Here is a 13,349-nt window from a genome sequence, read left to right on the forward strand (position 1 = left end):
TCCTAATCGAGCAATAATTCCCTTTCCATGGGGGAATCCTGGGATAATGGATGTTCTTTCTGTCACGATTGTTACAGTCAAGATACGTTGATTCCAATCGGGATTCGATTGAAGCTCCACTTCAATGAAAACAAAACTAATTTTTCCTTTTTCCTTTAATAAGCCGCCTTCGTAACCCCATAATGAAGCAGATGTAATGCTACACCGGAGCCTCATTCAGTGTATTGGGACTCATTTCAGCTGCAGCAGCTCCAGCTTTGTGCTTCGCCGCTGCACAAGTTCAACCAAACGTGTTGGAGTCAGACTCCAGTTTCTGGGAAGGTGAAGAATTGCATGTTGACAGTAAACTTTTATCATCTGCCTTCTACATTTAGAGGCAACAAAACTTTTTTAAGAAGGAAAAAAATGGGTTAAAACTACTTTTGTCTCTATTTGTAAACAGCAAGAGGGCAAACTGCTGATCGTTGCTTCCACTTCCTGTAGTCACCCCCCTGAGGAGTCGCTGTCTGAACGGAATTGCGGAGCGTTTTTCATTCCCGGAGCAGCAAGGGGACAACCTGAGATACCGAGCTACCAACGCTGCTATTTGTCATGCGATGACTGACAGACAATAAGCTTCACGTTCAATCAAACCATCCCCAACCACCATCGATCAGCTCCGTTTCCTCCGTCCCTCTCTCCCTGGAGCTGCCACCGTCAATGGAAATTGATCAATTTCGGGATACAACGGGGCACTGTGGACCTTTTTTACGAGGCACCACAAACATTACATCATTTTCAAGCAGGTCTGTGTGAGACCTTTTCATAGTATCATCTGGTATTTCTGATGGTTAACTGCCAAAATCTGTGATGCAGGAGAACAATGTTGAGACTGAAGTTTGTTCAAAATGGGTTTATTCTTCCCATTATGTATTCTGAAAGGATTTTACATCCATTCAAATCCTCATAGAAGATATAATTGCATAATTATCTCACTCAAAAGCCAGAATTTCTATGTTTCGATCCTCCAGCATAGCTAAACTCAACAGCATATTTTTCTCAGATTATGCAAGAACAGGATATAAAGAAGACAGACAATGCAATATTCTACCAGTCTGTCTTAACCAGCTTTCCTTTTTGATGTTCTTGAATTTCATTATAGGTGACAGGATACTGTCATCAGAGATGATTAATAACTTTTTGCTCCAGACGGTTGTAACACCGACTATATTACCAACACGCTGAATTATAAAATAACAAACAGGAACTGCAATGTATGAAAAAAATCTGTGCTGTAAAAAGCGACAGATCTTTTGTCTCCAAAATGTACTCCGTTAAAAGATTATTTTGTTGTTTTAGCCAGGGCGAGCTAGCTTTATCTGTACTTTATCAAAAGCAGGTGTTTCCTTGTCTCTCACACTCTCCCAGAAAAGCAGCCAAAAGGAAAAGGGAATTTGACAGGCTGTGACAGATTTCGTATGTACTTGCCTATGTCATCATCTCATCACTCTACCTCAGTGCATGTTATCTAAAGCTGACACCCCCCAATCTGCAGGAAAAACCAATATGGACACACAGCAGAGAGGAGCTCAGAAAGCTCCCACGAGCGTCACATCTCGTCTGCCATAATTCAGAGACTTAATAGAACTCAGAAGAGGACCGAGGGGCTGCAGACGGTCATGCGCTGGGCACGATGCAGCTCGACAAGGGAGGTGAAGCACACGCAGCCGTGGGATCTGGCCGTGATGTCAGACCTCATTAATCCACAAGTGTTGTGCTGCAGGGAGCAGGCGAGCGAGCCGTCAGGTCTGAAGTCATTTCAGACTAATGTCCGCTGATATTAGGCTGAAATGACTTCAGACCTGTGAAGGCGAAATCTCCGATGAGTTCCTGCTTTTGCGGCGCAGAAAGTAAAGTTTTTCCAGATGATCTATCCGCGGGGGGTATAAACACCCCATGAAATATTTCAAAATGCAAATATTATAAATATATTCAAATAAATATTATCAAAATGCAAAAACTGAAAATAAAGTAAATACAGATCCGTCTGAACTAGAATGACAAGTTGCTGCACATTTAGAATCAATATTTAACTGGAGATTTTATATATTTATTTTTTACTCATCGGCTGATGAAAATGAGTGTTTTTTTCCCTCTCTGAGAAATAAATGCAGCCAACATACTCAGAAGGGCTGATCGGGTGGAATATCAGTAACCATAAACCGATCAGCTGAGCTTCACTGGGCTGGTGGACCTAAGAGAAATGGACATTTCTTTCCTCTGCGGGGTCAGATATCTTGATGGCAGTGGTCAACACGGTTTTCCTCAGGGTTCTCTGGCTTCCTTCCAGTCAGAGAACACGCAAATTAGTTTGACTGTGATTACGGTCCCCTTGATTTGAGTGAATGGTGTGGGTGTGCCCTCCATGGAGGTATCCAATCCAAGGTGCTTCCATGCTTCTCCATAGTGATGCCTGTGATGGATTCTAATTTGAGAAAAATGACAGATGACAGTGGTGGTGCTCATGTAAATCAGTTCCCTTTTCATGCACATTTGGTGTATTTTAAACTGCACAGTGTCTTAATAAACAGGCGCTGTGTCTTCACCTCCAGAGATTCAGCTTCTTCTGAGACTCTTTACAACAAAGCAATCGTTCTCAACACTGGCTGCTTGTTGTTTTGCTGCTATTAGAAAATCATCTATCAATATGTAGCCTAATAAAAACGCTTCCATGGGACTAATGGCTATTGATTCTCTGCACACCAGTCAATGAAAGACAACCTGTCCAAGTTAATTACTGAAGAAGTAATGGACATAAAGTCTTAAGACCACAAAAAAAAAAAAAAAACCTGAGTTAAAAAAATGTACATGCCCTTGATTTTGTATAAATCTGCTTTTATATAATAATTATTAAGTGTGTTGTGTGTGGACCTTGCATCTGATAATGGCTTTTGCCTTTAAGGTCTCATTTACTTCTCTCCCTGACATGTGCACGGCCCTTGAGAAATGCTGTGTCCCCTTTCATATTTGTCATCTGAGGCATACGGTCAATATTCTGCTGTTCATTAATAAGGAATGCAAATTGTCCATGCAATTTGGTGCTTTAATCAGCATGAATCAAGTGTTTGTTCTTTTGCTTTGCAATTTAAATATTTTGAGGATTTCATTTCATCCAAAAGAGGAAAATAAAGACAGATACTTCATGCATGAATTATGAAATGTTAAAAATATAAAGATGTTTAAATGGACACCTTTTAATAGGAAAACACATTCATCGTTGAAGCAAATTAAGAGCTTTTAGTGTGTTCTTACACGAGCAGCAAAGGCACATTCAAACACCTCATTAAGCCACAGTCCCAGCAGAGTTTTCACACAATTCACAAAACATTCTGAAACCTCTGGTCAAGGGGAAGCTGTCTGAAGGAGCGGACAGGTTGTAGTGTGGATTTCCCCACGGAGTTCCTCAGCTGCCTTAGAAGCATCCAGAGAAGCAGAAGCATAAGAGTCAAGAGTCCGGTGAGCATCCCCATGTACAAGCAGAGATTCCAACCCCAGCCCACGGCCAGTGGCAGCGAGGTGGACGCCACCTTGAATCTCTTGGGCACAGGCATGGAGGTCGACAGAAACCCGACCTTGCCAGTTCTTAAACGCTTCTTTCCCTAAACTTGGATCTTCTTGGATGATAGATGTGCAGCAGGAACCATCCCTTCACTTGTATCCAGCTTGTTTTGCTTTAGTGTTCTGATTTTCCATGGTTGAGTCCTGCAGCAGACGTGTCCCGTCCGTGAGGTGAACCTGTTGAAGGGATGAGCATGTTCTGTTCTGCGCCGTCTCAGCCAGCTGCGCTCCTCATCTGGTCTCTTCACACTAAACCAGCCTCGGTTTGAGAGGGGGGCGGAGAGAGAGACGGTCGCCATTGGCTGCATTGTAAAACATCTGATGTGGAAGAGTCCTTCCATGACACTAAAAACTGCAGGCGGATAAGCGTAAAGGTTCAACTTCGCCAAACGCGCGTCTAAAGTGCGATTCATAGCGAGAAGCATTACTTTGCAAGGACTTATGGCTGAAGGCGGTCCATACAACCGCGATGTATTACAAGAAATTGGTATTTAGCGAGTTAAAATTTAAAAATGTAAGTTTGCGGATTTACAAATGCTAAAAATACACATTTACGCACCAACACTGAAGCGCTGTGCGTGAAGAAACCAGTTAACCGGTGCTTTACTGCCCCCCTGTGGCCAATGAGTATGCAGACTTGGAAATGAAGTCTTTAAATGTTTTATTTACAAGAGCCATATTTTACAGTGCAGTGAGGCGGCCTCAAAGTTATTGCTTCCAGGACATCCGTGTAAAGAGACAGCCGACTCAGTGGCAGAGAAACACTTTAATCTACATCCAAGGAGGCCAAAAAAAGTTAGGCCATGTAAAACAGCAACAATTGCTTGGAACATTAACTCAAAGTGAACGTTCAGGTTTTAGTTTCTGGGTCAGACATTGTAGACCATAGCAGACCAACATGACCTCTGCCTCATCCATGTTAAAAGTCAGACTGAATTACTTGATTAAACTGGCATCTTGCACATATATATATAAAAAAAAAAAAATACTTAAAAACTGAACATTCAGCTCTACTCCAAGAAGAGCAGGCTGCATCACTGGCGCACATTTAAAAAAATTAAAAAAATTCAGACAGACAACTCTACAAGTAAATGGGGTTTGGAAACTCTGAAATCAGTTTAACTGCAGCTTTGTTGGTGCCTGGATGACAGAAACCTCCATGTATCTGGAAGAGAAATGTGCAAAGTTCATTTCAAATGAATCCAGCTATAAATTGCTCATTAGCATCAACTTACTTGGGGCCCTTGTACTTCTCCCGAACTGCTTGCTGGGCGTGCTGAGAGGCGTTGAGGTAAAGTTTGTGCAAATCTTCAATGCATGGCCGCAGATCTTCCAGGGTGTATCCAGTCACCTCTACCAGTGATTTGGACTGAGAAGGAACACAAATTTCATTTGCACAAGGTATGACAAACTTCTGTACAATCTAGAACATGTTCTAAATATTAGAATCCGATATTTGAATCAACTAAATGCACATAAAGCACAAGCGCCCACCACCCTCTGTAATACTTAATCTTATATGAAATGCCTTAATTGCAGCACAACCCAAGTGACTTACAAACATATGCAGCCTTAATTTCAAACAGGAATTTGACATATTACTTGCTAATTGCAGCTAGAACCTCACCCACGAGCCGCCGGTCACTGTGCTGTTGGCCAGGATGAAGGCCGCAGCAGCCGTCTGCGATGGCAGGTACTTCAGGAAGGGATCCGAATCAACCAGACTGAGCTCGCCAAGATACTGAAAGTCCAATTTAGCTGTGTCACGTTTTGCATTTGTCCTCAGTAAACAGAATGCTAGATGCAACATTGTTGAAAACGCACCATTGCCAAGTTTTCCACCTGCTTGCCAACAGACTGGTGAAGGAAATACTGCGTGAGAAACTGGTTAATGGTCGGTGCCGCCAGATCAAAGGAGAGCACTTTAAGCACCAGATGTTCCATTCTCAACACTTGCTTCTTGGTGTAAGTGTCATCTGTGATGTATACAAACTCTGCCACCTCTGGAGGGTAAATCTCCTCAAATTTCCTGCAAATAGAATGAGTCGTCTTACAAGACTACACTAGAGTTTGGAAATTAAATCTGAAGCGTTAACTTATACATACGAGGCCAGCAGCATGGCAGCAGTCCCAACTAGCTGAAGCTTCCCCCTCAGGACAGACATGGATGAGAGGAAGCGATCGATGTAGTTTACAGCCAGATAAAGAGTCTCGTTTTGAAGCTTGTACTCTTCTCCAACCTCCACCAGCCAGTCCACTAGGATGGCCCTCATGCTGATCGTGATGTCTGGCTGCTTTTTCATGTAGCCGGCTTTTGGCCTGGTTTTCAGCTGCAAGTTATCAGTATGGAAAATGTAAACATCTGTAGAACGGCAAGATGGAAAAATGCATTTGGATATTGGAGCCCAGTTTACCTCCATCTCCCTAAGGTATGTGTGGATCTCCGCAGCATATTCAGGGACCTCATTCACAGTGGCTGGCTTGTCCTCCCCCTCAACCATAGACATGTCCATGGGAGAGTCTGAGCAAAGAGTATACATTTCAAAACAAGTCAGGTGAATGACGATAATTTGCGACTTTAGTTTGACACTGTTCATTGTGTCAGTACACAATGCCTTTACAACCCACCGAAACTGACATCCATTGCCAGTGGAACATCAATTCTGGCCAGAGGCTGGCGAAGCCTCGCCACAGCATTGCTGATTGCCAGGGGAGACTCTTCCACCGCCGACTTTGCATTGACAGGTTGGACCGCCTGTGGAGGCTTCTTCGTGCCGGCAGCGTCGGGCTCATCCACAAAAATCTGGAAGGGGGCTTGTTTGTCAGCTTGCTTCTCATAACAGCTTTTGCTGAGGTCTTCATTTTTAGAAGACAAAGGCTGGGAATTGAAAGGCGCAAACACATGATAAACATCTGTACCATGAAATCAGTCGTCATGAGAACTCAGTTCAAATAGATTAACAGGCACGTTTCTGCAACAGAGTTAGGGAGGCATGTAAAAACACACCAAAATAAATGCCTGGCGATATCAAACTATAATATAAAATGTTTCGTGTCGATCGCAGCTGTAAAATGGCGGACAATTAAGGAGCAAGCCAGAAAGTATCGCTGCATTTGAGGGGGAAAATTGGCTCAGAACTGGCACTTAAGCTATATCAAGAAGTTGTCACCTTTTGTCAAGATCGTCAAACATCGTTGGCAACAAATGAACGCCAGACAGTCAACATTTAGCAGACAGCAGCTCAAGCTAGGCATGCTATCGAGCATTGTTACGCCAACCAACCTGTTTTGTGCCGCGCTGGTTCTTACACCGCTGGTTGTTCTGCAAAGGTCCTAAAACAGCCCTGTTGCCTGCTTGTTTTGGTGGAAGGTTCTCTTGGTTCTCGTTTGAAGGAGCTCGTTGTTTCAACGATCCCCTTAATCTTGTCAACGCATTTTCTTGGTTGTTGTATTCGCTAGCCGCGCTTCCTTGACCTCTGGTAGCTCCTGACATGTTTCCTTTCAAATAAAAGACTCCTTGATGTTCGAAATTAAAGCTGTTGGACGGGCCTGCTCAATACGCCAAGTGATGTAGGTTTAGTTATCACTTGTGGACAGTTTTATTTAAAGATGTTAGCATTGGTTGCTACCTTGCCGGAAAGGTTGATGACTCGTTCTCGACTAAACTTAAATTTAACTGAAACAACGACACTCGGGGACGCATTAACTACAGCGCAGATAAATGAAAGTGCATAGCTAGCAATGCAATACCTACAGCACGGTCGAAACGTATTATGTCGCCATAACCGTATGTTACGAACTCACCACTAAGTTGCAAAACCACCACTAGCTTCTGTCCATTTACCAGAGCGTATTTTATTGAGGCGATGCCTTTCTCTCAATTCAAGTAGCCCGCGAGGATTGAAACGCACCAATCACACGCGGCACCTTGAGTGACGTCTTTGTTTGTACGGGAGCCGAAGTAGTACAATATTTCCTTAATTGCAAATTCACAACCGGTTTGAGGCTTTTGCGTATTTTTATTAAAATATCTGTTTGGTTTGTGTTCTATATTAATGAATATGGAAATCTTGTTTTGGATATATTAAACCTTAGTAATTTAGGTTGGTTTAATTATTCACTATAACCGAGAAAAACATCATTATATGTGCATTGTGGACTGAATAAAAATACCATAGGCCTATAGTCATGACAACTGTTTTGGAAATATTTGTCAGAATACTCGATATTTTTATGAAATATTTTATCTACAAAACTATGTTGAGACTAAAATTTATGTGTATTGAAGTAAGTTGGATTGTCTCATTTCACTGGTAAATTCCCATTATATTATCATCTGTACTGCTTGGTAACTAAAATGTCTCATATCAAAAGAAGATTTTATTTATTTTATTGTAATTTTCCATATTTTGGTATTTTTATTTTGCCACCCAGATAACTAGTCCAGCAGGGGGTACAAAGTTACTCCAAATATTTTACAAGTCCTAGAGAACTTTAAAAAACTACAATGAATAACTTAAAATATAAACAGGTAGGGAATCGACGCTCATAACCTGACAGTGGTTAATTTATCACCATCGTTGCCCTTTAAATTCTAACAAAACACAGAAATATTTAAGTATTGCACACAAAACAGAACTTATTTTAAGGGACAGTCAAGCAACATAGCAAAGACTGCTATTACAGGTAGACAAATCCTTTTTTTTTTTTTTTTTTACAAAAATAAAGGCATGTAAATAGATTCCCTTCTATGTATAATCATACATCTGAGAAAAAATTCAATAGAGAGTTTAAGTCATAATTATCTAATATCTCCAACAATGAGGACACTTTGGTCTTCACATTCTGCCCTTTGAACTTGAATTTGTCGATGAAAAGATCTGTAATCATTCCTACAGAAAAGAGAAGGAACAGTATTAATATAAATCCTCGGCACATATTAAAATACAATGTCAGGCTCATTGTAAATGACACCTGTTTATACATTAGCATTTCCTTGAAAAGACAAGGAAATAAAACATGAGAGAAAATCAGTTAAGTGATTAGTGAAGCCCAAGTATAACAGTCAAAAAAGCACCATAGAGCCTCTCAAGGTGTGCAGGTTGCTTCTTATACTCCTCAAGTAGATTAGCAGACTCATCCAAGATGTTGCGATATTCAGGGATAAGGAAGTCAGCATTCCCCTCATGAACCTGAAGCTCCTAAAATCAGAGTACAAATAGAATGGCAGTAAGTAATAAATGAAGGGATTTCAAATGTGTTACCAAACATCTAAGACAACGCTTATCAGAACACTTACTTTGAGAGCATCGATAAGCTGAACTTTTCTAGCCAGCAGGAGCTGATACTCCAGCTTTGGATGTATCATCTTAAGGGTGTGGTTGACAGAGTCGTCATTGATATCTGGATCACAAAGCAAAACAAGCACATAAATGTTTGCATTCTAAAAATGCATTTAACATTGGATATAAAATAAAAGTATATTTACCATAAGAAATGTTTAGATTAATTTTCTTTTTTGTAGCTTCTTTCGAGAGAACATCACTCAGTATGGAGATGGTGGAGATGTTGTCTGACTTGAAATGACCCTCTCCTTTGCTAATTTTACAAATAAAAAAGGATGACTTAATCCATTTATAACTATAAGAACTGGAGATTTCAATTCTGTTTCAATTACCATCAGATATACTCAAGTGCACGTATTTACCAGTAGGTAGCTTCAAGCTGTGTCCCAAGAAATGTGTTGCAGAAACAGAAAGTGATGGTTTCTCCAGCTGGTGTCTTTTCAGGCACCTCAGGCAAGCAGAAAACCACCCAGGAGTGAATTTCTGCGAAACTGAACTGTCCCACCAAACTGAGCCTGTTCATGGGTCTGTATGGTAATGAAACAGGCAAACTCACTTTGTTAGTACAACCACATGGTCCTGTTACTGCCATGAGATTATGGCTTTACCTGTCTTGGTCTATGCTGTGTGTTCGCTGGTGGAGGGACAGAGGTTTGATCTGATACCTGCGGACCTGACATGTCTTGGGCTGCAATCTTGGGGTAACATATGCCTGCAGGGTCCCATACTGTCCCTCGATGGACCTCACCTACAAGAGAACAATGCTTTTTAATTATGCATAAAAAGGTATACATAACTGCCAATACAAATTACTAATTTCAATTAAATAATATTTTATGAATCTGTTTAATTGAAAAGTGACAATCTGGATGGGCTTTTATTCAAGTGTTACCTTTAGCTCAAGCCTTGTAGTGTTAGCCTGACATCTATATGTCGCTAACAGGAAGTTGCCATTTGGTTGCTGAAAACACAATAAAGAAAGTCACAACTTCTGGAGAAAGGTCAAGACAGTCAGTCTGTCAAAGGAGAAAGCTCACCTCTGAATCACATTCACTGAAACTGACAACAGCCGAGTTCTTATCCACGTCCAGCAGGTCTATGGGGACGTCACTCTGCACACAATTCACTTTTATGCTATATTTTCCAAGCCCGATTAGACATTTTACATTTGTATCCCAAAGCTTCTAAAATAACCAGCACACCTGAAGCAGCAGATTGTCGATGGCAGTCTGCACCTCAAGAGTGAGGCTGTAGCTGGCATCATCTTGACATAGCGTGAACTTGTCATTGATGCTGAAGATGGGGACTCCAGAGAGAGCAGAGCTTGACTGGGAGGTCTGTTGGTACTGCTCACGTCCCTGTAAGACTCTGACCTGCAGCTGCTCCAGCTCTGCCCTGAAAAGATGGAGATGGTTGCATGATGGATCAGCTCTGACATCTTCCTGGAATTACGTTGTGGGTCATTTTAATAGGTACAAGGATATAAAGATGGCACCTCAGTGTTTCTAATTTGGACTGGGTCTCCTTACTCATCTTGATCTCATTTCCAGGGCCAACTTCTGCCTTTTGAGGCTCAGTAGTTAGACCAGTTACCCATCCTGAAAGAGGTGGCAATGCTTAATGTGACACAGAAGCAAATCTCTGGCTACCTTGCTATTTTACATTAAAATGCAGCCTTTTAAATAATACATAAATGTCACACAGTGTCAAAAAAAGACTAGACTCTAGAAAGGTTTTTCTTTTTTCTAACCTGTATATGTGACAGTCAAGACCTCATCATAAGTATCCTTTCCCACACAGCCACCCTGGATGGAAGTCACACTCTCTGACAACACCTGAAGTCAGGAAAGACAGACAATCCACCAGTTAAATAGAGTATTTTAATCATTCACTGGAATAAAAACATGAATGAGATGAGTAAGACACTGATATAGCTGGAGTTTTTAAAATATAGTTAATATATAATATATTTTGTTTTGAATTACCAGTAAGTGTAGAGCTGACACATATATGTACATACAGTATGTGTTTGTGTGTATAGAGATAGATATAGATATAACATATATGAAAACAGCAATGCTATTGTCTGCACCTTGACCATTCTGCGGTGAAAAATAGCTCAATGAATAACATCAAAACCAAAAAAGTAATTAAACTTACATGTTCAAATCGCAATGTGGGCTCACCAGAGCTGTCAAAGCCGTAAACCTCAACTGTCCCATTGTCTCTACCCACCAAGACATCGTTTACTCCATCTCCAATAATGTCATAAGTGTCAATGCAAAGAATTCCTGACAAGAGACAAAAATGTATATGTAGGTGTTTTTTAACACTGCGATGACTGTCATTACAAAACATATTTGAATTTATGAGCAACTAAATAAAACCCTGGTATGAGACGCATACCTCCCTTCTTTTTAACATTGTCGATCTCCCATTTGGCTGTGGCGGATTGCTCACCAATCTGAACCAATCCTACTTTACCATCTGTTGTACCATAAACAATTTCCTCTCCTGTAGAAAAATGGCTCATGTTCAGATCTGTGCAACATAAACACGTAATAGCAACGGTGTAACAGTAGAAGATGACTTGCCACCATTTCTGTTGTACAGTTCCAAAACAGAGGGGGGGCCCGGCACTTCCATGTCATAAGCAAGCTCAGACCCCTACAGAAAAAGTTAATAAAAGCAGAAATTCTGATCATAGCATTTCAAAACTGAAAAAGCTTTGGTAAATTTGGTATACCTGCAAGACTCGGAGAACCCGATCTTGGCATGCCAGAACTGGGACAACACGTGTGAGGTTTTCAGAGGATACACATGTAATGTCATTGATTTTGTCGCCTGACAAGAAGTAGTCTTGGTCTTTGCAGTCACAGTAGTGGTTGTAGATGTAACTTGCACACACAAATAGGTCAGCACCTGAGACATGCCTGGAAAAGGGCAAACAAGTCAGACCTAAATGGCCATATTATTTATGTCAATTGCAATTCATTCCTACATGGCATTGATGCTCTCAGTGAGGTTGGCTTCAAAAGCAAGGAATGGTTTGCCCTTCTTTGTGAATCCGCGAACCATTGAACCACAACACACAAATATCTTCTCCTGTGGAGTTCCCACAGCTCCTCCCAGGTCCAGTCTTGATATTTTTCGTCCTGGAAGCGTTTTAAACAAATACTGAAAGAGAGTAAATGTTACAGTTGTTAGAGGATAGACACCCACCCACCCACACCCACACAAGATGAATAAAAGTGGCTGTGTAATGACAACAGAATACACACCACTGCTTCTCCTTTCTTCATTCCAAAACAAGAGAGCACACCATCATTATCAGCAATAGCAACCTAAAAAAACAACAACAACCAATTAAGCATAGTGCTATAAAATCTCAAACTGTCAGGAAGAATTATTCCTTTAACAAGGCTGCAGCACCTTTTGAGTTGCCTTTTTTCCAGAAGATGGTAGGAGTCTCATTGTTTTTTGGGATGTAACACCAACCTGCCAGGTTTAAGAAGGAAATATCATTACTACATATAATGAAGAACATAGTAACTCTTTGGTCAATTGACGTCCTTAAATAGCAACTCATAATAAACTTGGAATTACCTGAATGTAATCAACTCGGTTCAGATGAATCTCCATCTTCTTTCTCTAAGCAATCTTTTTTACAAGTTGTAGGTATTATCCGATCATAAACTTGCAGTTTTAGCAAAGGTGGTCCTCGTCAGTGATTCAGCAGCAAACATTGGACGATGATAACGGTGAAGGGAGACTGGGATTAACCATCGAACGCAAGAAGATTAGCTCGACGTGCTAGAGTGGCTAGCAGGCTTATTGGCTAACACGATTTAGTCGTGCACCAACTGTCAGCTTTGGTAAACGTCCTTTTGTAGCCCTGCCCATTTAAAACGTGAGAGACATTAATTAAAATACCGCTGTAATTCTGATTAAATACCCGTTTGATCGCAGATAATTACACAACCCTTTACCACAAAGAGGGTCTCAGTTGAAGACTGAAGCCAACGCAAGCTCTTTACCGGGCTTGGAGCTCTGTACGTAGCCAGTAGCCACAGTAGTAGCAGGCAAAAACAGTAATATTGAAGAGAAAAAGTTCACTGCACAACACAGAATACCTAATAGACAGGTTGCCAATGGCAACAGTGTCGCCGCAATAAACTACGACGCAATTGGAGAAGAGAATGACAGAAAATGTTCTCGTACTCTGATTGGTTAAGCAGCAAACGGACGCTCGCGTAAACAAGACTCGGTTGTATTTTTAGGAGCACAGGACAACAACAATATTATTGTGGGGAGAAATCAACAGGTTTCGACCCAAGGGAACATTCAAGTTATTTAGAGATAATAACTGAGAACCATCGCACAAGTTTGAAGGGTATATTCTGTAGC

The 13,349-nt window shown here is 41.1% G+C and overlaps 2 protein-coding genes across 4 annotated transcripts; both read right to left on the reverse strand.

Annotated features, from left to right (window-relative positions):
- Positions 1–4,241: 4,241 nt before the first annotated feature.
- ccna2 (cyclin A2) lies at positions 4,242–7,492 on the reverse strand. Of its 2 annotated transcripts, XM_011610984.2 has the most exons (9): positions 7,402–7,492; positions 6,881–7,095; positions 6,226–6,475; positions 6,012–6,118; positions 5,704–5,927; positions 5,422–5,626; positions 5,225–5,338; positions 4,833–4,966; positions 4,242–4,762 (listed from the first exon to the last, which is right to left on the reverse strand). In XM_011610984.2, the coding sequence occupies exons 2-9, from the start codon at positions 7,088–7,090 to the stop codon at positions 4,711–4,713; spliced, it is 1,296 nt and encodes a 431-aa protein (XP_011609286.1). In that variant the 5' UTR covers positions 7,091–7,095; positions 7,402–7,492; the 3' UTR covers positions 4,242–4,710. The 2 variants fall into 2 exon arrangements, with proteins under 2 accessions (XP_011609286.1, XP_003970704.1); XM_003970655.3 differs by having other exon boundaries at positions 6,881–7,479.
- A 497-nt stretch (positions 7,493–7,989) lies between these two features.
- Positions 7,990–13,117, reverse strand: bbs7 (Bardet-Biedl syndrome 7). Of its 2 annotated transcripts, none has more exons than XM_029847679.1 (19): positions 12,549–13,117; positions 12,375–12,440; positions 12,224–12,286; positions 11,944–12,119; positions 11,689–11,875; positions 11,540–11,609; positions 11,349–11,456; positions 11,103–11,233; positions 10,693–10,777; positions 10,438–10,540; positions 10,145–10,337; positions 9,980–10,054; positions 9,835–9,903; positions 9,551–9,690; positions 9,305–9,469; positions 9,086–9,195; positions 8,897–9,000; positions 8,675–8,798; positions 7,990–8,489 (listed from the first exon to the last, which is right to left on the reverse strand). In XM_029847679.1, the coding sequence occupies exons 1-19, from the start codon at positions 12,582–12,584 to the stop codon at positions 8,356–8,358; spliced, it is 2,139 nt and encodes a 712-aa protein (XP_029703539.1). In that variant the 5' UTR covers positions 12,585–13,117; the 3' UTR covers positions 7,990–8,355. The 2 variants fall into 2 exon arrangements, with proteins under 2 accessions (XP_029703539.1, XP_011609287.2); XM_011610985.2 differs by having other exon boundaries at positions 11,537–11,609.
- Between the last annotated feature and the right edge of the window lie 232 nt (positions 13,118–13,349).

Source organism: Takifugu rubripes, chromosome 14 (genome assembly GCF_901000725.2).
Source record: "Takifugu rubripes chromosome 14, fTakRub1.2, whole genome shotgun sequence".
Taxonomy (NCBI): Eukaryota; Metazoa; Chordata; class Actinopteri; order Tetraodontiformes; family Tetraodontidae; genus Takifugu; species Takifugu rubripes.

What these genes read in the sequence shown, in the direction of transcription:
- ccna2 (XM_011610984.2), bottom strand. Translation starts at nt 7,090, where the DNA reads ATGTCAGGAGCTACCAGAGGTCAAGGAAGCGCGGCTAGCGAATACAAC. An exon ending in GCTGCCATGCTGCTGGCCTC is followed by an intron (nt 5,627 to 5,703) that starts GTATGTATAAGT and finishes TTCTATTTGCAG; the next exon opens with GAAATTTGAGGAGATTTACC. An exon ending in AGGTGGAAAACTTGGCAATG is followed by an intron (nt 5,339 to 5,421) that starts GTGCGTTTTCAA and finishes TTGGACTTTCAG; the next exon opens with TATCTTGGCGAGCTCAGTCT.
- bbs7 (XM_011610985.2), bottom strand. Translation starts at nt 12,584, where the DNA reads ATGGAGATTCATCTGAACCGAGTTGATTACATTCAG. An exon ending in ACTGAGAGCATCAATGCCAT is followed by an intron (nt 11,876 to 11,943) that starts GTAGGAATGAAT and finishes GCCCTTTTCCAG; the next exon opens with GCATGTCTCAGGTGCTGACC. An exon ending in TCGACAATCTGCTGCTTCAG is followed by an intron (nt 10,055 to 10,144) that starts GTGTGCTGGTTA and finishes AATTGTGTGCAG; the next exon opens with AGTGACGTCCCCATAGACCT.